Genomic DNA, 26,721 nt, shown 5'->3' on the forward strand with positions numbered 1-26,721 from the left:
ACTTTTATAATACTCAATTTTCTCAAATGTAAAAGGAAGGGATAAGTTAAACTCTAGCACAGGATCAAGATTTTAGTAAGTGTTTAATTAAGTGTGGCTACTTTTGATTAACATACAAAGAGTAAAACTGACAATCATTGTCATGGTTGTCTAACTCCATGTCATTGAACTTTAAATGATTAAGGAAGAACCTCCCAAGTAGTATTTTCTTTCACTTATTTTTTTCGCTTACTCTTTTTCTGTTCCTTATCTTACTTTTTCCTGTACTTAGATCAGCAGCTTAAGGCTTCGTTATTCTAAGGCGCAATAAAGTACCATAAAGTTTTCTTCTTCCAAGTTATAAATATGGCTAGTGGTTTTCTGCTCTTTTGGTACAGTGGTATACATGTTCCTAAGCCCTGGGCATGGTTTAACGAACAATTTTTAAATATTAAACCTATTTTTTACTTGTCTTGTTTCCATTGAGACTTCCAGTTTCCCATAACTCCTTCATTGGACCCCTCCCCACACACACGTGTGCTGCTTACTTAAGAATGGAATGATCTTTTGACTGTTTTTGACTTTATGTCCTTGAGCATCACTGTTTTGGCCCCAGAGCTTCAGTACAGTGTCAGTGCATGGTCAATGCTCGGCGTATGCTTGCATCCAAAAGAGTCTGTCACTGACAGTTGCGGTGGATTACCTAGACAGGGCCTCTCTGGCCATTTCACTTCACCCCCCACCACTAAGAATTGAGTGGAGAAAAGTAGAGCCAGTTAGGGTTTTGGTTTGTACTGACGGTAAACAATCTTACTTATTTTTTTCATTTCCTTTTTATCTTAAGAAAAATTTTAACAAAGAAGATTAAGCCAGACAGTCTTATTCCCTGTTAGAAGCTACCTTTAAAGTAAACCATTTGGAATACAGGACATAGGAATAAATAATTGCAAAACTTCTCAGTGAGCTTTTTGTGTTTGTCATCTATCTTATGCTTCTCCTTCATTGTAGACATAGATGTATATAATACTAAATATAATATACACACAGTTTATCCTTCATACTATTGTAGGAAATTGACATTTTTCAACTTAATGACATGAATGAAGGTTTTGAAATACCCATTAACCAGGAATAACCTTTGAGTCTGAAAAAGTTAATATAGTGTTAAAAATGCTTAATTTATAACTACATCAAAGTAAGAGAATGCAACATCCATCCAATGATAAATATAACTAAAGTTGTCATTGATGGAAGAAGAAAATCTCAGTAACAAATATCTATGACATATCTCAAAGGCTTAGAAAACATGGCTTTCCTCCACATATCTGCTTTTCCTATTTGCTAGTTTTAATTTCTTAATGATATAACGATAGAATATTTATAATAGTAAATATTAGGTAAAAGTTGGGTAGCAGGGCTTCCCTGGTGGCGCAGTGGTTGAGAGTCCGCCTGCCGATGGAGGGGACACGGGTTCGTGCCCCGGTCCGGGAAGATCCCACAGGCTGCGGAGCGGCTGGGCCCGTGAGCCATGGCCGCTGAGCCTGTGTGTCTGGAGCCTGTGCTCTGCCACAGGAGAGGCCACAACAGTGAGAGGCCCACGTACCGCGAAAAAAAAAAAAAAAAAAAGTTGGGTAGCATATTATTTGACATATTGTTTATATTTGTTAATTGCTTATACCTCTGAAAGCTATTTACATGTTACACATAATAAACATGGACTTTGTCCTAAAAAGACAAGAATTAGAAACAGAAATATAAATACTAAAGGTTGTACCAAAGGTTGGTACAATTCATATATAGAAAAGCATTTTTATCTATTTTGCTTACTAATAGCATGAATCTGAATTAAGAGGATGTGCGTAAAGGTGAATGTTTCCCTGATGGATGTGTTGTGTCTGAAATAATTCTAAAAATCGTATGGAGGGTTATCTCTTTCCTGCCCTCCTACGTGAGCATTAACTGTAAACAATGATATATTTAATCAATAGATAAAACCTCAGTAAGGGAAGCAGAGCTGTTTCTGACAGTTACTTAGATATCTAAATATCTAACGTAAATTTGGTTTAGAAAGCTTTTGGTGGGGCCACTCACCTTTTATATCAGGGTTCAGTCAGCTGCTTCCATCAACAGTGGCCTGAACCACTGAATTATCTAGCATAATAAGAAGTCTGGAGGTTGATATTCCAGGGCTGGGACAGCAGATGTTCAGGCTTTTTTTCTGGTGACCTTGGAGTGCTGGCTTTCCTGCCCATGCCCATAGCTCCAAGGTATCACAAGACTGTTGCCTCCGTTAATGATTTTTGAACTAGTTCATCTCTAAAATACCTTCCTTTTGCCTCACAAAATTATTTAAACCCCCTGGACTGTCCTTAGTTTACATGATTTCGTTCTAATAAAGTACTCAGGGGACTTGCAGTTTAGTGGTGCCTGTGGGTCAAAGCATATTTAGGTTCTCTGAATGATGACTCTTAATTTGGGAGGGAGAGAATGCTGGTAGCCCAGGACCATATCTGCTCAAACTTTGGTTTCTTCACACATGTTTAACGCTATCCTTTGGCCATTTTAAGTTCGTGATCTTACGTTTAGAAAAAACAGCAAAGAAAGAAAGAGATGAGCCAACAAGGTAGAGTCAGCCAGTACCCAGTCACTGGCGCTGGGTGGTCTGGACAAGGGCTGGCCAGTGGTTACCTCCCTATCAGTACCAATCCGATACCAGCATCAAGACTTTTGGCCAGTCCTCCCCTGTAGCATGGGCCTGAAAACTGTTTTCAGCGGCGTCCAAATTTGTTGCCATTGACCTGCAAATAGGATTTTTGGATTTCAGCTAACCATTTACTCTCTGTAGCATTTGGGATTTGGAGAGTGAGGTACAATTCATGAGTAATTCCCCTAATCATCCTTTAGCCTTATTAACAATGCTGTTAATCCTTTACCCATTCTACTTAGCCAGAAGGACTGGAGTGTTCTTATTGCTCTTTTCTTTTTAATCTCTTGCCTCTCTATGATAATAATAAACTATCACCACCATATTATAGTTACTACCTAATGTAATATTTCTGAGTGCTTACCCTGTTTAAGTGCTTAACATGTATCAACTAAGTTAATCTTCACAGCAACACAATGAGGTTTATCATCTCTACTTGACAGATGAGCACACTGAGGCCCAGAATAACTTGCCCACGGTCACGTATTGGGTTGGCCAAAAGGTTCATTCGGTTGATGAATACGTTGTTCAATAAAGTTCTTGGTGAAAATGAAAAATGTGTCTACTTAAAACCAAATGACCTTTTCGGCCAACCAATACCTAGTAAGTGGTAGAACCAGGATACAAAGCTGCAAGCCAAGAATGGTGAAATGATGTAAAGCCAGGTGAGCACTGGGAAGAAATGAAGGGAAAAGCCTGGCTCTTTCATAGTTCAGTGTAATTAATAATTTTTTGATAGTTTGCTTTGTTTAAGGAGGAAATCAGAATGAGTCAATTGCATGTGATGGGCCGTGTGACTTTCTTTTCTCCCTCTGTGCCTTTCTGTGTGTATTGAAGCCCTTTTAATGCCCTAAAACACAATAGATTGTGTCTGATCATTGTTAGAGAGGTTTGTTTGTTAGAAAATCACGAGCTGTTTCCTCAAGAGAGAAATTAAATAAATGTGTCTGATGTTCACTTTAGTGTGTTTTTTTTTTGTTTTTTTTTTAAAGAAGATGTTGGGGGTAGGAGTTTATTTATTTATTTATTTATTTTTGCTATGTTGCGTCTTCATTTCTGTGCGAGGGCTTTCTCTAGTTGTGGCAAGCGGGGGCCACTCTTCATCGCGGTGTGTGGGCCTCTCACTGTCGAGGCCTCTCTTGTTGCAGAGCACAGGCTCCAGACACGCAGGCTCAGTAGTTGTGGCTCATGGGACTAGTTGCTCCGCCGCATGTGGGATCCTCCCAGACTGGGCCTCGAACCCATGTCCCCTGCATTAGCAGACAGATTCTCAACCACTGCACCACCAAGGAAGCCCAGTGTGTGTTTTTAACAAAGCCCTAAAGAGAGACCTAGTCTCATAGGAGAAAGTAGTTGTATAAAGTCTGGTGCCCTGGGCTTCCCTGGTGGCGCAGTGGTTGGGAGTCCGCCTGCCGATGCAGGGAACGCGGGTTCGTGCCCCAGTTCGGGAGGATCCCACGTGCCGAGGAGCGGCTGGGCCCGTGGGCCAGGGCTGCTGGGCCTGTGCGTCCGGAGCCTGTGCTCCGCAGCGGGAGAGGCCGCAGCGGTGAGAGGCCCGCGTACCGCATAAAAAAAAAAAGTCTGGTGCCCTGTGGTTTTTTTTCCTTCCAAACAAATATTTTTCCTCACTTTCATTATTTAAAGTAGTACATGCTATATATGTGTAACTGATTCACTTTGCTGTACACCTGAAACAAACACATTGTAAATCAACTGTACTTAACTGTCCTTTGGGGTTTTATGGAGGCTTCATTACATAGTCATGACTGACTAAATCATTGGCCGTTGGTGATCGATTTAACCTCCAGCCCCTTCCCCTCCCCAGAGGTCAGCGATGGGACTGAAAGTTCCAGCCCTCTAATCACATAGTTGGCTCCAGGGATGTCCAGCTCCCCTCCTTATGTGCTTTATAAAAGTCACCTCATTAACATAACAAAAGACACCTTTATCCCTCTCAACACTTAAGAAATTGCAAGGGTTTGGGGAGCTGTGCAGGAACCTGGATGAAGACCAAATATATAGGAGAACTATATTTTGGTCTTTGGAATGACCAAATATATATTTTGCTTATAAATCACAATTTTGCATCATCCACGCATTTGGACAAGACAGTATATACGTAAATAGCGTTCAGGAAATCCCGGTATTAAGCGCTTTTCTTCTTACCTCTTTGAGTCTTAGGTTCCTCAACTGTACACTGAGTGGGTTAGACTATCTTCTGTGTTCTTTCTTGTTCTGACTAGCTTATGATGTTATGACATGTAGACACATTTTAAAAAATGAACATTGTGGTATTTTTAATTAAAACAGTAATTAACTGCTTCAATAATAGAAGTTCTATTTAAAAATTCTCTTTACCTTAATGAGACTCTGTGATCTTTTCCTATCTTTTTTCCCAGGCCTTGCTTTTCTACAAAGTTGTGTTCAATATGTGTGCTCAATTTTGAGTTCTTCCTACTTTTCAGTGTTACTATAGAGTGTTCCAAGTGTATCAGCATGGAAACTTCTGAATTCATATTGTTGATAAGTTAGGGAGCTTATTCCTTGAGAGACTGAACTTGAACTGTTAGTTTTTCTGTTTTTGAATCTGTGGATCTTGACTAACATCTTAAAAATAATGACATAACAGGGCTTCCCTGGTGGCGCAGTGGTTGAGAATCTGCCTGCTAATGCAGGGGACACAGGTTCGAGCCCTGGTCTGGGAGGATCCCATATGCCACGGAGCAACTAGGCCCGTGAGCCACAACTACTGAGCCTGCGCGTCTGGAGCCTGTGCTCCGCAACAAGAGAGGCTGCGATAGTGAGAGGCCCACGCACCGCGATGAAGAGTGGCCCCCGCTTGCCACAACTAGAGAAAGCCCTCGCACAGAAACGAAGACACAACACAGCCAAAAATAAATAAAATAAATAAATAAAAATAATAATAATGACATAACAGTTTTCCAAGGCAATATTAAAGCAAAAAAACCCAAATGGGACCTAATCAAACTTATAAGCTTTTGCACAGCAAAGGAAACCATCAGCAAAATGAAAAGATAGAATAAAGAATGGGAGAAAATATTTGCAGACAATACGACTGACAAGGGATTAATTTCCCAAATATACAAACAGCTCATACAACTCAATAACAAAAAACAAACAACCCAATTAAAAATGGGCAGAACCTTATATAGACATTTCTCCAAAGAAGACATACAGATGGCCATTAGGTACATGAAAAGATACTCAACATTATTAATTATTAGAGAAACGCAAATCAAAATTACAATGAGGTACCATCTCATACCAGTCAGGATGGCCATCATTAAAAAGTCCACAAATAACAAATGCTGGAGAGGGTGTGGAGAAAAGGGAACCCTCCTACACTGTTGGTGGGAGTGTAAATTGTGCAGCCACTATGGAAAACAGTGTGGAGATTCCTCAAAAAACTAAAAATAGAGTTGCCATATGATCCAGCCATCCCACTCTTGGGCATATATCCAGATAAAACTATAATTGGAAAAGATATGCATATCCCAGTGTTCATAGCAGCACTATTCACAATAGCCAAAGCATGGAAGCAACTTAAATATCCATCAACAGATGAATGGATAAAGAAGATGTGGTGTGTGTCTGTGTATATCTATCTATCTATCTATCTATCTATCTATCTACATATATCTATATATACACAATGGAATATTACTCAGCCATAAAAAAGAACGAAACAATGCCATTTTCAGCAACATGGATGGACCTAGAGATTATCATACTAAGTGAAGTCAGACAGAGAAAGACAAATACCATATGATATCACTTATATGTGGAATCTAAAATATTACACAGATGAACTTATCTACAAAACAGAAACAGACACACAGACATAGAGAACAGACTTGTGGTTGCCAAGGGGGAGTGGGGGTGGGGAGGGATAAATTAGGAGTTTGGGATTAGCAGATACAAACTATTATATATAAAATAGATAAACAACAACAAGGTCGTACTGTATAGCACAGGGAACTACATTCAATGTCTTATAATAAATTATAATGGAAACGAATATTAAAAAGTATATATACATACACATATATATAACTGAATCACTTCGCTATACACCAGAAACTAACACAACATTGTAAATCAACTATACTTCAATAAAAAAATAATAATGACATAGAATGGAATTGAAAATATCAGTGGTTTCATAAATGTTTGTTTCAGTTGAATTTGTGTGTGGATGTGTGTTTGCTGTTTAGTCATGGACTGCTTTGGTTCCCAAAACTAAGACCTTAAGTGAAATATAACTATGTATCCCCTCTGCCCAGGATGGATGTGTAAGAAACAAGTTTTTACCGTAATGATAACTTTAAAAATCCACTTAAATATAAATAGGTAAACCATATTCTATACCAAATAAAGCGCAGAGGGGAAAAACACCTTACGTGTAAAGGGTATACATTTTTTAGTTCTTTGGTTCACATGCTTGCCTACGCTTTTCCTTTGGCCTTCTATTACATCAGCTAGCTTCTACCTGAGGAAAGCTAAAACACAAACACAGTCCACATGTGAGAAGCCATTATTTTATAATTAGCTGCCTTCAATTCATTTTATGATTCTGTGTTTATTCTTGACGTTCAAAGCAGCATTCATTTAATCACTCCCTCCTCTCCTTTTCCTCATTAGCAGTCATCTCATTCAGCTATAACTTTTCCCTGCTCAGTCATCTTCTTAAAACACTCATGCAGGCACTCACACCTACACACACAGCTACTTCCAATTAATTCAGAGGCTTTCTTAGGGGATGACTCAGCATGATTCATCAGCCTGTCTCTTTGGTGAACCCGTGTTACCAAGTAGCCAATGTATTTTTAATAGTTAACCCATCGCATAGGCTAAACAAGATTCAGGTTTCTTCTAGTTTACTGTTGTAGTCCAGCTCAGTTACAATAAGTATCCAGGCATGTATTAGGATAGGATAAAAGATTATGAAATTGAGGTTTAGAATGAAAGGATTCCCAGGACTGGAAGAAATTCCTGTGATTCAGAAGTAAAAGAAGGTTATTTTAAATTTAGTTCTATTCATTTACAGAGTAAATTTTGTTTAAGCAGTAGTTGATACTGAGAAAGTCATATTAACTGATAAGAGGAGGAAAGGTCACAGCCTGAGGATCACATAATGTCAGTCGAAACCAAATGGACACCATGATGTTTGTTTTCACCTCTTTGTAATGAAGTGTGTTGTGAACTTTGGACAGTGCCTAAACTATGTTCCAGAAGGTCTTTTATGGAATGCCTCCTCACCATGATGTACTTCAGTTATTAAAAGTGCATAAGAACTGAGTTACATGAGTGAATTATTGATATATCCCTAGTGGCAGGACCCCACTTGAGAGTGGGGATTACTCTAGTTCCCAGTCATTGGTGGTATTTCCTGGAGCCTTGGTGGAGACTCAAGCAGAGTAGAGATCCAGGGGACAACTGGTGCTGGTTTCTCTGGTAACCAGAGAACTGGTAACAGGTAGTTATAATGGCTTGTCCTGACATCTCTACATTGCTGCCTGTTTTCATGTTGTACTTTTGCATCTAGTGACATGATGCATACATTTGCCTGAGTTTCTCAGTTGGTGTTGGAGGGCAGCTGTGAAAGTATGTTTGAAAATGTCTCATTGAGATCTTACTACATGATACACTTGGTTTTGTATTGCCTTTCAGAATTAAAGCGATAGAGAGTCCAAACAAAGAAGATGATACCCAGTGGCTGACCTACTGGGTAGTGTATGGTGTGTTCAGCATTGCCGAATTCTTCTCTGACCTCTTCCTGTCATGGTTCCCCTTCTACTACATGCTGAAGGTACGTTGGCTTTCCTGAACTGCCATTTTCTTCCATCTGTGTTTTTGCTTTGCACCCTACCCCTGAAATAAACTCCATCTCAGGACCTCTATACAAGGAATAGGAACAGATGCTTGAATGTTGGACATCTGTGGCTCTGCCTTAGATTAATAAACAGGAAGACAGGATTCAACATGTCTAACTTATTTTGTATATTATCTTGGAAACAGCCAAAGCAATTGTGTCTTTACAATGTGTTTGATAGTAATAAAAGATGGAAATACCGTGAACTAGCACAAGCATTGCTCTTTGCCAAGATCCTCTCTTCATGCTCTGTTGTCTGTGTTTGATGCGTCAACATTGCAAATTTTACCAGGTCATCAGTCACTCACAGTGGTGTGCTGGAGTCATTATTTCTGGAAAAAAATACTTATTTCTTAATCGGTTTGGAAAAAGCAGACGTGAAACGGGCTCTCTGAGGAAGTCATTTTAATAACTCTGGCAGGTGCAGTAGTCTGGGATCAGCCCTGCCAAGCGTTGTTTGCCAGAGAACTCTCCTCGGCTACTACTGTGTGAGGAAAGGGAGTAGGACGTTGAACTCGTCCCTAATGGCACCTGTATCACCTCCAGCCTTGGCTTCCAAGGCACATGACAATGAAAAGTTTGCATCTTTTGATAGAGTGGTTGGTTCTTTTTCTCTAAATGGGACAGACTGTCTTCAGTTGATTCCTCAGGTGTCTTCCGTGGAAGAGGCTTGCTTCCGGTTAGTTGCATGGGTTGTAAATAGTTCCTCAGGTTCACCGACCCAGACTTCCCAAGCTGCCGAGGGTGGTGAGTCCAGCTCTTATGAATTCTGGGTCCTCTTCTTTTCCCTCATACTCTTAAGTATTTGCTTTAGTAAGGGTTACACATGACATAGTTTAAAGACTCAAATAGCTCTGGAAGAGTTTTGATGATCTACACTCCTGCCCCTTATATTGCCTTTCCTTAAAAGCAACCGCTGTCCCTTCATTTATGACAGATTATTTTGTCATTTACCTCTGTTTCTAAATAATATCCTTGTTTAGTTACCTTTTAATTTTTATGTTTTACACGTTAGCTCTTTTATTTATTTATTTGGCTGCGCCAGGTCTTAGTTGTGGCATATCTGCGGGATCTAGTTTCCTGACAAGGGATAGAACCTGGGCCCCCTGCATTGGGAGCACAGAGTTTTAACCACTGGACCACCAAGGGAAGTCCCTACACATTAGCCCTTGATTCCCACCGAAGATAAGGATTTGGCTTTCTTTCCTCCTTCCTCCCTGCCACACATGCAGGCTTGTTAGTAATAAAAGATGTCCTCATCTTCCTCAGGGATAATTTTGGTTAGATAGGGCTTCACCGCTTTTATTATTATGACTTGTTAAGCACTGTTTAGTTGGGCCATATAGTATATATATAATGTACATGCAGTGTTGCTGCAGTTTTTTAGTTTCCCCGGAATCAATAATTGTTTCCTTATTTCTATATTTAGGCCTATTTTGAGTGTCCTTGTTATTTTAATTTGTCCTAATGTCTACATTTCTATTTACTTGCTTTTTAAATTTTCTATCTGAAGAAATGTAGTTAAGGAAATTAGATAGCGGAAGCTCTGTCATCCTTTGGTCTCCTTCCCCACAGCCGCCACTACGTTGATATTACCTTGATTTTTAATTCTTGCTAATTATGGATATATTTTTTCTTTTCCTCTGGCCTTACCTATTTTTCAAACATATTTATTTGTATTTTCCTTCTTTCTGGGAGATTTTCTCAATCCGATCTTCCAATTTTCAGTTTTGTTCCATTCTGCTGTTTATGCCATACATTGTGTTATTTCAGTTGTTGTATTTTTCATACCTAGTAGTTTTGCTTGGCTCTTCCCTATGTTTTCTTGTTCTTCTTTCATGTCTCTGTATTTCTTTTAGTATAGCTGTTTTTAAATTCTTGGTCATTCACTTCTAAAATTTCTGCTGCTGATAGAATCTGTAGTTGATTGTGCTGTCTCTGTTTTGAACTGGTTGTACTTTTCAAATACCTTGTTATTTTGGCCTGTAAGTTCCTTCTGCTCCAGGAGTATCAGCTGTTCCATCGGGTGTTAGAATGGAGGAGGCCACACCCTGATCCATGTTAGTCCATAAGCTCAGGGTAGGGGTATGTGAGTCCTAGGGTGGGGAACCCCAGGCAGCAGAAGAGCCACAGTTGATTCCCTTCCCCCACTAAACAGCTCTTCAGGTGCAGGTGTCACCCTTTGCTCCCCCAGCAGCACTAGAAGCAGGTGCTCCTAAGTTGGAATTCATAGCTCTAGGGGTTGGAGCAGGAGGGCTTGAGGAGGAACTGCCCTCGCTACTTAGTCCCTAGCTGTTCTCCTTATTGCCTCACAAGGCAGGACTTCTATGCCAAAACCTCTATTTTAGAAAAAGTATAGGAGAATGTTTTTTAACTTGGAGGTATAGAAACAAGACAAATTTCTATATGACAGTGGGCAGTATAAGCAAAGATAAAATCATGACAGACTAGGAGGATGTATTTAGAACACTTACACCAGATAAGGGATTAATATCCAGAATATATAAAAACATTTACAAGTAAGAAGAAAAGGAGAAAAATGAACAAAGGTTATAAATAGACATTTCACAGAAGAGAAGAAAATATGAGTAGTCAGTGATCTGGGAAATGTGAGTTAAAATAGTGAAATACCATATTTTGCTCATTACATTGGCAGGTATTCAAAAGGTTGAGGATATCTGGTATTGGTGAATATATTGGGAAATGGATGTGTGGTGGTAATGCTATAAATTGGAATAGCCTTTTTAAAGGAGGCTTTGACAGTTTCTTGTCAAAATGAAAAATGATACTCTAGCAGTTCTAAGCATCCATCCTAGGAAATCTTCACCACGAATAAGAGAGCTGCATAAGGACATTTACTGCAGCATTTTTGGTTATAAATAAAAGTTATTAAAAGAAAAAACCCTGCAGGGTCCGTCAACTGGTAACTGGTTAAATGAATTAATAGTACATCCATACAGTTAAATGAAATGAAATGATCCATTTGTAGATATAGAAATTTTGCATAATTCATTAATTATAAAAAATTATAGAATATTACAGTATGAAACCACTTATGGTAAAAAAAAGCTAAATAGTTTAAAAGTTTAAATGAAAACATGGATGTTCTCTTAATTTTGAATGCTGTTACCACAGAACGCCTGTAACACAGCAGAAAATTTTTCCTTCAAAACAAATGGGAAAAAAGTTGGTCTGTGGGAAGATTTAAGATTCCAGAGATTGCTGGATTTTTCGTATGTTTTTGTTATCCAAAGATATTTAGCATTTATAAAAATAATTTTATAATCTTTAATTTGAATGTCCATATTTTAAACTTAAAATATTTGTGAACCCCTTAATAAGATCCATCTGATGGCAGTGACATCACATTGTGGTCTCTAACAGAAGGAAACTGGGCTTTTGCCTTGGGCCCCACTGCTTGCCCTGAACAGTATCCCGTCAGCAGAACCACTCACACCAGTATCTGACCTCAGACTTCCGAAACACAAGCCCGACTTCAGCCTGCTCCTGATCGCCTCTGCTAATGGAGGCCCCTTGAGGTAGAAAGTATCCAAAATAAAAGATAATCACCAAGTCATTTATATTTGATTTTTAAGTACATTACAAAAATTGCTTTGCAACAAATTTTCCTCCCGAACGGTAAAACAAATGCACATCCATTAGTAGTGAGTGTCCAGCTGTTTGATGTCACGGCATCCAGAATGAGAGAGTGAATTTACCGCATATGTTCCAAATAGATAATATACTTGAGATGATTGAAAATTGATTATGCTGTCAATAAAAATGCTTTCTTCCTGCATTAGTGGCGTATTCTGAGTGGCTTCAGTGAACTGACTGAGAAAAGGTCTCTGAACTGCAGAGTGTGTAGGAGAATATCCCATTTTAAGGACTAGCATAGATCTTACCTGCGCCATTGCTACAATCACAAGGTGATTGTGTGGGAGGATGAAAAGGAGACCTGCAACTAAGGCCATGTTGACTATTTTATCTTTTGCAGAATTAGTGTTGTTGGCCTTTCCCCCCATTTTTCTAAAGCAGCCTATAAGATTGCAGGAATACAAGAAGAACCAATGATTAGGCATCAAGGGTTAGTCGAGAAGATACTGTTCAATGCATTGAGCTAGAAAAAGTGGATCCTGCCTGTTCAGAGCTTTGCTCTGAGGTCCATCTTTGAACAGGAAGGTTTAAAAATAAATGTATTTATTTAAAAATAAATTTTTTCTCCGATTGTGAAAGTAGTGTATTTCTTTATTCAGCAGATATTTATTTAGAACCTCTATGTGCCAGAATCTGTTCTCGGTCAGGGGATTTTGGTGAATAAAACAAAATCCCTGCTGTCATACTGTTTGCTTTGTGTTGTGTGTGTGTGCATGTGTGTTGGGGCATGTTTTAGATAGGGAAGAAAATAGTATTTGGACGACTACCACTGGTATCATCTTAGGGTAGTCTTCCTTTTCTTTTTTAATGTGCAGATAAATTGCTTGATGTAAGACAGTTGTTATTGTCTTAACCATCTATGTATGGTTGAAACCATATATATCAGGGGTCCCCAACCCCCAGGCCACGGACCAGCACCAGTCCGTGGCCTGTTGGGAACCGGGCCACAGAGCAGGAGGTGAGTGGCGGGCGAGCGAGTGAAGCTTCATCTGCCGCTTCCCATCGCTTGCGTTATCACCTGAACCACACCTCCCGCCCCCTGCGGAAAAATTGTTGTCTTCCACGAAACCGGTCCCTGGTAGCAAAAAGGTTGGGGACCAATGATATATATATGATTCTATAACTCACTTTTTTTCAGTTAACACAATATTATGAGTATTTTCTTATTCAATATTCTTTGACATAAATGTCTAATCCATTATAGGTGATAATGTATTCATTCCCCAGTTAATAGACATTTAGGATATTTATCTTGCTATTTTAACTAATGCTACAATGAGTATCTTTGCACCTCATCTTTACTCTCATTTGAATCATCTTCTAGATTTATTTTAAAAATAAAGGTTGAATAAATTTTGGCAAGTTTAAGTCCTGATCCAGACCGTCACCTGTATCGTTTCACCCATTGACAAAGAGCATAACATTTCTCTTCTTAACTTTGTAGGAGGCAAAAAAGATAGAAAAATCTTCCCCTTCACATGTTCGTTTTTACCTTTCATTTGTGCACGCTGAGCAGTCTGTTTTAACTTGAGCTCATTACTATTCTCGCTATTCTCGTGGCTGTGTTGCAAAGGCTTCCCAAGGCTTCTGTTTTTGATCAAGTGATTGCAGCATACCAGGAAGTCAGTGTTGAAATACATTTTTTCTGGCATTAACTCTCAGTTCTCACCAGGCTAGTCCCAAACCGTGCATATTAAATATATCCCTACCTTGGAAATACCTCTTCTAGGGGAAAATTGAATAGTGACAGCATTAGAATCATTGACAGAATTATCTGGCCTGTTGTAATTTGTAATTTAAGGATTTAGTGTGTCATTGCTAATAGTGCCGAGAGTTGAGCTGAAATGGCATGGCCGGACTCTGTCTGAACTCTGTGTCTGAGTGGGCTTGTGTTTGCCGTTGGAAGTTTCGTCAGCTGGCACTTTGAGGGCAGCTTGATTAAAAGGATGGCCAGATCTGTGTAGCTCAGGGTATTCCTCGGCTGTAGAGTAGTTACATAGATTAAGAAAAGGAACTTTTAAAAGCTGGTGGCTGAATATCACCTTGAGAGTTGAATAGTAATTAACTTTATTTTTAATACAAGGAAGTTACTTCATATGAGAACTGGAAAATGCTCACGATGTGGGTAAAGAGCAGTAATTATTTTATTGTCTCAAGACGATAGCCAGAGGGTACCAGAAAGAACTAACTAAACAGCCTGGAGAATAGCCTATAAAGTTAATCACATTGCAGAGGTACAAAAATGTAGACTCTTGGCTCTGGTCCTGTCTGGTAGCCATGCTTAATTCATCCAGAAAGGTGAATGAATCAGCTTTTCTGGGTTGCTGAAGGGCTGTTATCTGCATAGGCAGGTAATATTTCAGAGATTTTTCAACAACAGTAAGAACTGTAGGACTTGGTAATACTACTACTATCTTGTACGTTTCTTAATTTGTGACTTTCCTAAAAATCCTGCAGAAGAGAAAATCGACTCTTAGAGAGGTTGTTTGATTTACCTAAAGTCATAGAACAGATACCAACTCTCCTGATTCTTAACCCAGTGAGTCATTTCTACTTCACCTTGAGGCCTATGGGCATGTGTGTCTACATCAATAATCCATTCCTGACAATTAGATATTCTACGTAGGAATAGCAGCCAGGAGACTATTTCTTACAATTTTAAATAATAAAAATTAAAATGTATTACATGTCAATTTAAAACTCCATGCCAATTTCCTAAATATTAATACAGCAAGATGCCCCTGTATAAATAACAAATATATTGGATGTTAGATGCTAAAAACTAAATCCAAATAGTTCCTGCGCTCCAAATAGTTAATATAGTTGGTGGGAAACTATTGCTTTGTTTGCAGTAAGTAGTACATGGCACATCCCCTTGGACACTGCATTCTCTTCACAATGTCCACACAGAATTCCGATGTTCTGTCAAGAATGTAACTTTTCCTTTTCCTGTATATCATCTTGTCTAAATTGTTTTATTAAGTTTTAGGTGTGTGTGTGTGTATTAGCGTTACCTATATAAGCAACTGATGGAGGGATTTCCCTGGTGGTCCAGCGGTTAAGACTCTGCGCTTCCACTGCAGGGGGTGCGGGTTCCATCCCTGGTTGGGGAACTAAGATCCCACATGCTGTGTGTGTGGCCGGAAAAAACAACAACAACAACAACAACAAATGATGGAAAACATGAATGTTTGGATACTAAAAACCACAGGGAAATGTCAACTAGAGAGATGGTCTCTAGGGTCTGCCTGCTAATAACCTGGCTGTAAGCAGAGGACATTAAAGCTAAAGCCAGTGAAAAGTGCAGTCACACTTAGTCACACTTCGTTCCATACTTTGGGTTAATGCAAATGTGTAGTTCAGAAAACCAGGTTTCTCTGGCACATCTTCACAAGGATGGCTGGCCAAGCCCAGTGTGTGCTGGAGCAGAGTCACTGGGAAAACTAAAAGTAAACGTGGAGCTACACACACACACTAAAGACTGAGGATATTTCAAGGATCTGGCTTCATTTAAGAGCTTGGACCTGTAACAGAAGGTCTTACTTGCCACTGTGTGTCTGTGCGGGCTCACTGGAGTTTTGGGTGGTTGCACACACAGCTGTAGTGAGACTACGAGATGGCCAGTCTGAATCTTTGCCCTTCCCCTGCCTACTGCCAGCTTTCCCATCCTTTGCTTTCCTAACTCTGAACATCCCATTTTCAGTAAATGAGTTTTGGAGTCTGTCGCATGTAAGGGGTGGGAGAGGTGAAGAGAGGGCTGGCTTGGTATCATAACTTGGAGATTGTGGCAGTGAATTGCATTTGGCTGAATTCTCTGATATGGAAAGCAGGCAACCTTTGGGGAATACATAGAGAAAATTTTGTCTGTAGCTGTTAATAGTCACTGATTCTACTTATTATGTTATATTGTTTTCTAATACAGTTTGGCTTGAATATTTACACTTTAAAATACATTGTTTTTTTATAAATTACTTTCACTTTTTTTTTTCTTTATATTCCAGTTAGAAAACTATTTTTTTTTTTTTTGTAATTGTGTATGTAAGTATGTCATGACTTTGAATTTCATTTCAGGTAGTACAAGGAGAGGTAAGAACAAAATAATTGTTTAAAAAGGGTGTGTGTTGGTCCTGGGATTTGATTTTACCTGGTTTAAAGCTCTAATGAGGTAGCTTGTTACTGTTTCACGGATGTTGGTAGAAGACACAGTATTCTTGGGAGAGGGACAGAGCCTTACTATGCTAGATGCTCAAAGTGTTTCTTATTTTCTTACAAAATCTGTATGAGGTAAATTTTTTTAAATTTCTTTTGATATATATATATATTTTATAGAGTCAAAACAGACTTAAGCAATTAAGTAACTTGCACAAGGTTTTCCCAGCTAGTAAGAAGATTGGAACCAGTTTTTCTGAGCCCAGTTCTCTTACCTCTGTATACTGTAGTATACAATTCTCTTAGTCCCCAGTTTGTTGGGTGGAGAGATCTGTGTATATCTTTAGATCAAGATTTTAAATTCTGTGTATTTTGCTTTGTATTCTTACTGATTTCTAGTTTTTTGATATATCAATTTCTGATGGAAATGTTAAAAATCGATTGTGGATTTTGTCCATTTATCTATATAATTCTGACTTTCAAGTTTATACATTTCAAAGCTATATTTGGAAGTGATATATAATTATAAACTACATAATTATAAAAATTAAAATTTATATAATTGTAAATATAAAAAATACAATGCTATATATATTTACGTATTTCAAAGATATATAGCTTCAGGCAAATTGTTCTTGACAAACTGCTTTCCTTCTTTATCACTGTTTACTTATTTTGCCTTATGTTTACGTACTATTAATATTACTATAATATGTGAGCTAATTTGAGAGTTGGTATTTGTCAGATACATCTTTTTTCATCTCCTTATTTTCAGTGTTCCTAATTGGTTTTATCTCTGGTGTGTTTCTTATCAGAAACATATAGCCATAGTTTTGTTTTTTTAAAATCCAGTCTGGTAACCCCTGTCTTTTGAAAGCTCGCCCCCCGACCCTAATCTGTTTAGAACCTGCATTTTGTTTTGTATTTTGAGTGTCATAGAAGTTCAAAGTGTAATGGAAATTTCTCAGAGCCAACGTGGTACTGCTGGGGTGAGCTTTGGGCACAGATGTGTGCATTTTAACTCAAGCTCTCTGTCATTAGTAGTAGCCCCTTAGCAGGTTTGCATCTCTAGAGCAAACTTAAAAGACCATGTTAGAAAGGAACGTAGCTTCTTGATTATTTGAATACATTCTTTGGTTTGGAGTAAAAGGACTGTAGAATTAAATATATATATGGCATAAGAAGTTGAAAGGATTTTACTTTAAGGAGGAGAAGTAAAAACTACAGAATTGGAATCTCAAGAAATGACTCCTGTTTTTTATGGAGTCACCTATGCTGTGTGGAATACAATATAGTTAGAAGCTTTTAAGCTGAAAGAACACAGTATGCTGTTTATCAAACATTCTAGGGAAATAAGCATATCATTCTGAATGTTCCCTTTTTTGCTCATTCATTATATTATAGAGGAATAAATTGCTTGGACAACTTAAAGTGTTGAGTTGTTTATCATTTGAATAAACAGTAAAGGTTTTTCAAAGTAAACATAGTGTGACAATTCTTGTTGTGTAAGTTTTTAGGGTAGAACTCTTGTCAATTTTTCATCTCAATAGCAAAGTAGAGCCATAAAGAAAGAGTTAGGGATAATATCTACATTCAAGGTGAAAGGTGATGAACAGCTGACTGTAAAGATTCCTTGAAGGCTAAGATCTACCCAAAACTGAGATCCCACTAAGGGAAGAATTCAAGAATGGCCAGGATATTTTTTTCTATAACAGGATGAATAAAGGTGACAAACTTACTGAGGTAAGCCTGTTGAGAACAAGCCTCATAGATACCTACGTGGACAGGGTTTACACACACAGATAAATACTACTTTTTTAATTGATTAAGAGTTATAATTAATAAAAGTCTCTTGTAACTGTCAACTAAAAAGTGGTCCAAGTTAGGAAGGAAGTTAAGCTGCTGGACTTGGTGTGTTTTGCCTTTCTTTGTCAGTCTCAGCTTTTCCTTACTAGGTCATTATTTGTCATGTTTTTTCCATCTAAGAAAAGTGCACCTGTATCCTGCAGGAAACACTGGAAATGCTGTTGGGGCAAATAGCAGAGGCAGTGCCATCCCCAGAGTAGTGGTGGCAGCGTGTGTTGTGTTGTCAGATGCCGCTGCCCTCTGTCACCATGCTGCCTCTCCTCTGTGCAGTGTGGCTTCCTGTTGTGGTGCATGGCTCCCAGCCCGGCCAACGGAGCGGACCTGCTCTACACGCGCATCATCCGTCCTTTATTCCTGAAGCACGAGTCGCAGGTAGACAACATGGTGAATGACTTGAAGGACAAAGCCAAAGAGACTGCAGATGCCATCTCTAAAGAAGGTATGGCTCGGGGACAGCTGATTCAGCGTGTGAGAGGACATGGGATATACTGAGCCCACGTAACAAGCTTCCTCACTTTGTGTCCTATAACCTTTCCTCAGCCGTGTGCCAGGGCTAGTCCGGGATTTCTTTCCCAAGACTTTGCCTGTTGCCTTTACTTTTCCCGACATTCTTCTGCCATGTCACATAAAACACATCATTCGGTCAGCACTTTAGGAAAAATGACTTTCCTTTGGTGGGTAGAGATTTCAGAGAGTCATCTGTATTTATACACAAGTGCCATCTCTTTATTTCATTTCAGGTTGAACTGCTTAATATGCTGTTCACACTGCTTTTGTTAGAGGGCCAAGAGAATGCCCTCTCTCTCAGCTCTCCTGATCCTTTCATTCAAATACTTATTTGTTGAGGTGCTTAATATGTGCCAAGCATGTTCATAGCACTGGGCATGAACCAGGGAACCAGACAGACCAATGGACCATAGTGAACTCATGAAGGTTACAATCTTGTTGAGAGAAAGAAAGAGACAATACCATTGAAAAGCAAGTTATATGGCATACTTAGCAGATGATACAGAGAAAGATTAAGCAGATAGAAAGATAGAGAGTGCCCGGGGCTGAAGGGAAGCTTACAATTTTAAATAGAGTGATGTAGCAAATCCTCACAAAGAAGGCTGTACTGAGTCCAAGTTGAAAGTGTTAAGGGTAGGAACCATGGGGAAGAAAGCTGCAGATAGAAGAAACGGCATGTGCAAAAGCCAGGAGCGGGCAGAGTATGTTTGGCAGGGGGTGACCTAGAGGGAGAGTTGAAGAGACAAGGTCAGAGAGGCTGGGGAGTGGAGCTGGAAGAGGACAGATCATATAGTACCGTCCAGGCTGTTGTAAGGGCTTTGGGCTTTTATTCTGCGTGAGATGGGCGTGAGCTGGGGTGCCACTGGAGAATTGTGAGCAGAGGAGCAACATGATTCGTCCTCTGTTGGAACAGAGGCCACTGTATTGGCCACTGTATTAAGAATAGACTGAAGGGGGACAAGAAGGAAATCAGGAGGCCAGTTAAAAGGTTATTGCGGTGATCTGGCTGAAGATGGTGGTGGTGGCTTGTTTGTAGTGGTAGCAGTAGGAGGTAAGAAGTCAGATCCTTGATATATTTTGGAGTTAGAACCAGTAGGATTTGCTTGTGGATCAGGCATGGAGTATGAGAGGAGTCAAGGACGAGGCCAAGTTTTTTTAGCCTGAACACATGGAAGGATAGAATTGCCACTGAGCTGGGGAAGACTGGGTGTTAACAGGTGTTGAGGGGAAAATAAGGAATTTAGTTCTGGACATAACTTTGTGTCTACTGGGTACATGGAGAAGTCAGCACAGCCAGGTGGATATGGATGTTGAGAGTTCAGGAGACAGGATAGGGCTAGGGATAGAAATTTGGGGGGGGGGTTACCCACATATGGACAGTATAATAAGCATGAGACTGGATGAGATCACAAGGGAGTGAGTGTAGTTAGAAAAGAGGAAGTCTGAGGCCTGGGCCCTGTGGCCACCAACATTTGAGATCGAAGAAATGAGAAGCAACCAAAAAAGCAGACTGATAAGGACTGGCCAGTTGAGCAAGCAAGAAAACTCGAGACTGTGGTATCCTTGGGGCCAAGTGAAGACACTGTTTCAAAGAGGAGGGAGGGGTCTGTGGTCACACGGTACAGACAGGTCAAGGAGGCTAAAGGCCGAAAACTGACTCTTGGATTTAGCAGTGAGGAAGGCACTAGTCGTCTTGACAAAATAGAGTTTGTGGGGTGGTGAGAGCAAAATCCTGATCAGAATGGATTTTATGGGAGGAAGGGCATGAGAGAACATAGATTAGTCTTTTGAGAAGTTTCCCGTAGAGAGGAGTAGAAGAATGGGGCTGTAACTGGAGGAAGGTACTAGGGTCCTGAGGATGTTTTTTTATTTTTCTTAAGGTAGAAGAAACAAAGTAGGTTTGAAAATTAATAGGAATGATCCAGTAGAGAGCAAAAAAATGATAGGAGTGAGAAGGTGAATTGCTGGAGCTCTGTCCTGGAATAGACCAGAGGGGACAGGGTCTAGAGTACAAATAGAGGGATCGGTCGTAGGAGCAGGAACAGTTTAGAATCATAGTGGGGGAATCAGTGTTGATGGGTGAAGATCCTGGCAGCTGAGCGTATGTGATGGTGAGAGCTTACAGAAGTGATTTTCTCATCACATCAAATTCCTCAGTAAACTAAGAAGGTCAACTGAGAGAGGGTGGGGAAGGAGGTGATAGAAAGGGGAGATGGTATGAAATAGTTACTTAGGACGAGGGTCAGCAAGCTTTTTCCGTAACGGGTCAGATAATAAATACTTCAGCTTTTGCCGGCCATCAGGTCTCTGTGGCATCTACTCAACCCTGCCATTGTAGCTTCATGCAACACACAGCCAGAGGTGACACGGTGACCGGTGCGTGTGACTGTAATGTGCTGGCCGCTCTAAGACAGGGGCGAGTGGATGGACTAGGACAGTGTCGTGTGATCGCCAGGGGCATTAGAAGCTCACGGGAGGTTTGTGTTCCTGGACTTACAGTGAGGCCGCGTAGTCTGCTTGTGTCTTCTTTTCCAGCCACATTTCCAGCTGTGTGGGTGCAGCTGTGGGATAGATGGAGAGCTGCGTCCGGGTTGACTTGGTCAAGTGGGAGCTCTGAAGGGGGATCTAATGAGTGGTTCATGTTTGATGGCGGAGGAGAGAAGTGAGGACAAAAGGGAAGTGAGGAACAGTGAAAGGGGTGATAGAATCGATGGCTTATACAACCAGGTGGTGGGGGAAGAAGAACTCGAGTCAGGAAAATAGAGGGAGCGGGCTGCAAAGGTAGGAGGTGATGGTGGAGTGGGACGCTCGGCGCTGAGACCGGAGAGGGGCAGCCATTACTGGTTGTGACAGTGAGGACGTGAGGTAGGCTGGAGCAGGTAGGGTGGAATGTCAAGGTTTTTGGAGGGGAGGAACCAAGAGGCCAGGATACTGGAAGAATATCGTAATCACTGATAATTAAAGTAAGAGTAGTGCTAGAGAGTGATATTAAGTTTGGAGTTAAAATCTTAAAGAAATGAGGCAGCACAGCCCAAGGGTCAGTGGACTGGAAAAAGAAGGGCTAGTGGGAAAGATAATTTGATGACATGAGATTCTGAACATGGCCCTGAAGAACAAAGGACGCTTTCTGGACCTCCAGACCCAGTAGTACCAGGGTCATGGAAGGAAAAAACAGCCGAAACTTGAGAAAGCAGTGTCCTTAGGGGACAGCCAGGTTTCTGTAAAAGCAACAAGGTGAAGGAAACATTCAGAGAAATGGATGAGGATAGAGGAGATCTCGCTAATGATGGGACTTAAATTCCAGAGGGCACAGTAAGGGTTTTAAAAAGTGGAGAATGGGCATAGAATTAGAGAATTTAAAAAAAAAAGTTCTACAATAATGAGAAAGTGGGAGACAAGAGGTGACCTGGCCCCTGAGGAAGGAAGATCCCTCAGACGGTCCCCCGGCAGCTGTGTGTCCCCGCAGTGGTGTGCTCTCCCCCCACCCCCGCAACAGGCCGTTCTCTCCCGACGCCCGCTCCTGGGCACATGGCTCCAGTCTCCTTCAGAACGTTTTTTAGTTTCCTCACATCCTCCCGCTTTGGGATCGCCAGTTCCTTTTTAAGAGATTTCTTAACTGTTCCTCCTTGCTCTTAGCCTAACCAGCAACCTCTGGTGATGTCATTTCTGTCTAATTTGCCCACATTTCTTAGTCTTTGGTTCTCTCAGATCTCAGTACTCTGAAATCCGATTTTACTTTGATACATTCCTAAACACAGGTGTGAGAATGAAAATAAGTTAAGAGGAATTTAGGTGCTGACACATTTTAGACTTTTCTCCCAGTTTCTGGATTCTCCAAAAAGGACATTTTTGCAAAAGGCTAGTTAAGAGAGAAGCTGCAGTTTCTGTGTAAACTTTCTTCAGCAATTTTAATTGAGTGAAGGGAGAGCAGCTGTCAGGCAGCTGGTGAACAAGGAGGGCCTCCTTGGCTGGCATTCCCTTTGGGGCTCCATCAAGAACAGCTGCAGTTTGTGGAATCTCAGGAGGCCTGGAGGCTTCCAGAACACGCCCCCCTGCCCCATCACGCATATCACACTCATTCTTACGGCACATTTCAAGCCACTTGGTAATTAGGCAGGGTAGGTGGGGCTTAATCTCCCACAGATATAAGAATATTTTCCTGATGAATGTAGCTTCGTGCCATGAACTTGAACACTTACAGCAAACTCTTCCCATCATACAAGGAAATGGTGGCACAACGATAAAACATAAACATGCATATAAGTATTCCGTCATTTCTTGATTCGGGGAATGATGGTTTTCTCTGATTTTTGTCACCAAGGCACAGACAGCCGACCCTGTTGTCATCAGATTGAGACATAGTGAAATTGTACAGGTGAGCACTCAGGCACAAAGGAGAATTTCTTGAATGTACAGGGGGCACTGTACGCTCAAGGAATCTCTACTCCTTGTGATACTTAAAGGAGGACAGAGGGCAATGGCTTAGGTGACAGTCACTACAAGGGGGCTAGGCCAGACGATCTTCAGTAACTCTGCTCAAGTACTCAGGATTTGCCCTTGAAGAGGTCTCTTGTCCATTTCCGGGAAACTCTCCTAGCCCTGCCCACAAACCTCGGTATGTTCTCATCTGAGCATGAGTCATCCAAGTTGTTAATCTAGTAGCTACATTAAGCACAGAACCGCATTGCAAATAGCTCTGATGCAATTTTCTTTCCTCCTAACAGCCAAGAAAGCTGCTGTGAATTTACTGGGTGAGGAAAAGAAGAGCACCTAAATCACTGACTGGATGAAACCTTTCTGCCCTCTCTGTACCTTCCTTTTAGAGCTTGATGTTATATTAGGAACTGTGGTATAATCATTTTAATAATGTTGCCTTGGAAACATTTTTGATATATTAAAAAAAGGAATGTGTAAGTTTTTTTGCTTACTTTTACTGTCTGTATACACAGGGAACATTTAAATTTAATGCAATGGGCAGTGTCCAAGTTTTTGGAAAGTACATTTTGCCTCTGGGTAGGAAAAGACACATGTCACCATCCTGCAGGAAATATAAACTTAAAATTATATATCCTACAGGCTTTGTACTTCAGTGGGCTCTCTCTGCATGCATTTTCTCTGTACTTTTAGGATACTCTATAACGGTCTACTTCATGTAATGTACAATTTTGTATTAAATGTTTTTAATGTATTTGTGCATACACACACATAGGGAAATGTTACTGTCTGTGTGTAATGCTCATGGGGAGCTCCTGCCAAAGGCTGAAGGTTCCACCGTGCTGGTGTGATCTGAATAATACTTTAGAAAATTAATACACATGAGTAATGTTTCGAGTGAACAGTTAAGTGATAAATGAGGCTGAACTGGAGGCTGGCCTGGTGGTTTTCCTAACATTGTAGCAGCTGAATACAAAAACAGCTTTGTAAAGCAGGCAGTTGAGTGATAAATGGGGAAAGGTACACACACACATCACAGCTCCCAGTTCTGCAGAACTACTAATATTGTCTTGTAGCTTTTTAAAAATTGGCTGATAAGCTTTCAATCTGTCTGTTTTTAAGATGCTATAGTGGAAACCATCCCTGGTTTCACCTTCATAGCTGAATGATATGTTGGTTTAGTCTTGTTTCTTTTCCAGTCTTTTTAAAAGCAGTTAAGGAACCTCCAGAGGCTTGCCCACTTCTGATTACATGTACATTCTTGTTTTTATCATTAGCAACTACATGCTAATGATGACACCAGGCTCTAAGAGCAATTCTCGGAGAAGAAAGGAAGTATGATATAACCCATAATCCAGTTGGCAGTGGTTAAGACAAACGGCCTTCACCTTCTTTCCCTGGCCTTTAAGGTCAAACACCAGATGCTTCCCTAGTTTACAAATCAGAATCATTTGTAGTCCATTTACACGCCTTCATCTTTATGCTTTACTTTGATAAACTGCACACAACCTCATAGTTTACGTACAGAACACAAAGTTAAAATTAATGTCACTAGCTTGATTAGCCACATAGCTTATAGGGACCTTGACAACTTGTCTGTACTACAGAATCTGAGCTTTGCACCAACCATACTGCTAGGATGCTTCTGAATTAGACTAAACTGACCAAAACAAGAGCATAACAAAACTAAAATTAAATATCCAGGCCTGTAAAATATTTCTTAAAGCAAATAAAGATGATTAGTTCCCTTTTAGATAACAATTAGGTAAAATCATGATGTCTCATGAAATCATTTCTCATGAAATACCAAAGCTATCAAAAATAGGGGATAATATCACCCTAATATTATAATAATATTTTTTGGGGGGGAATGTGATGATAAGGCATCTTATTAACCATACCTTAAAAAATAAAAAAACTTTTGGAAAGCAAACAGAATTACTTGTTATTGGAAGAAAATCAAGCCTTAGGTTAAAGATTTTAAAAAGTACCTCTAGGAGTATTTAAATCCCTTTCCCCATAAATAAACTATGCTTTTCTTGGTGACAGAAGAATGAAAATTAGCAACTTCTAGCTAATCAGAATATATAATCAGATTGTTAGTATACAAAATATGTAACTTTTAGTATACAAAGTATCAGGCAAGGTGGAGCATACAAGTTACTATTGCTCATAACTACTTACAGGCTAGTATCAGTTTTAAAACTACTATACTAAGAAAATTCTGAATGCAGTATTTTTTATCCCTATAGCTTTATCCTGCAGTGCATTCTGTAAGAAATTTTAGTTACTGTTTTTGGCAGTCAGCGTGTACATATTAATGACAGGAGAACTTATGAGTTGAGCAATTCTGTCTGTTTCGTTTTCCCAAATAAGATATTGCCATGGCTAGAGTATTTGAAAAACTAATCGAGCCTGTGTCTAGCTATAAGACAAGCATTTGTTTATACATGAACACTATTTCGGGGATATGTAAAGGCAAAGAATTCCTACGACAATTCTTCTCCTACTTAAGAGCTTCTGATTGACAATTACTGCTACTCTGGGGAGTCTTCTGCCTACAGCCTGAAGAACATGAGCATAGCCTTTAAATAAGTTACCAACTATCCTGAAGATGTGATACAGTAAATGAAAATGGATGTAAATAAAATTCCGTTATCTCATTGAGCTGTTTTAGTTCATTTTATCTGATGGGGCTTAAAAGACTTTCCCTAAAAACATACCAACCAAAAAAAGTTTCTACCAGTAATTAGCATGAGATGGAGAAGAAACCTAAACTACTCTTGACCTTTGAAATAACACAGGTTTGAACTGCACGGGTCCATTTACATATGGATTTTTTTCAATAAATACATCCTACAGTACTACACGATCTGTGGTTAATTGAATATCCAGTTGCAAAACTGCAGCTCTGGAGAGCCGTTTGTTTGCAAAGTTATCACTGGATAGTTGACTGTGATAGTTGTCAGCTGTACTGCTTTCTACTGGCATAATGTATTATACACAGTCACATACAACCACTAGTTGGTGTTATTATTGCATGTAAGTATATTTTGATGTAGTAAACACATATGTGCCTCCAAATCACTCTGTACTTTAGGAGACCAAGAAAAGAACTTGGGATTTTATTAAAAATACCTACTTCTGGAGGGCGTACTTTGGTCAGCCTCATCTCCTGCATTTGCTTATTACATGTCTGTATGTCTAGAATCATGGTGTTTAGAGTAATAGATACAATTCACATCCTTAGCCATCAAATATTACAGTTCTATATAATACAGCAGGAGAAAGTAAATATATTTGAGAATGACCTTGTTTAAAAGTTTTTCTGGCTGCTTACTACAATATTAGCTTATAAAGTATCTTTGTAAACACACACCTCAGAGAACTAAGAGAAATAAAGAGGTTATTTGGTCAAATTAGTGGTTCTCAAACTTGTGTGCATCAGGATTTCTTGGTGGGGGTTGCGGGATCGGGAATTGGTAAAACAGATTGCTGGCCTCATCCCCAAAGTTCCTGATTCAGGAAGCCT

The 26,721-nt window shown here is 39.8% G+C and overlaps 1 protein-coding gene across 1 annotated transcript in view; it reads left to right on the forward strand.

The window, feature by feature from the left end:
- The window catches only part of REEP5 (receptor accessory protein 5), a 37,941-nt gene extending 14,272 nt beyond the window's left edge, over positions 1-23,669 (forward strand). Inside the window, exons 3-5 of the mRNA XM_060143385.1 lie at positions 8,375-8,513; positions 18,519-18,687; positions 23,480-23,669. Of these exons, the coding sequence (XP_059999368.1) occupies positions 8,375-8,513; positions 18,519-18,687; positions 23,480-23,529 (358 nt within the window). The 3' untranslated portion in view covers positions 23,530-23,669. The remainder of the gene's footprint in view (positions 1-8,374; positions 8,514-18,518; positions 18,688-23,479) is intronic.
- The last annotated feature ends 3,052 nt before the right edge of the window (positions 23,670-26,721 follow it).

Source organism: Lagenorhynchus albirostris, chromosome 3 (genome assembly GCF_949774975.1).
Source record: "Lagenorhynchus albirostris chromosome 3, mLagAlb1.1, whole genome shotgun sequence".
Classification (NCBI taxonomy): Eukaryota; Metazoa; Chordata; class Mammalia; order Artiodactyla; family Delphinidae; genus Lagenorhynchus; species Lagenorhynchus albirostris.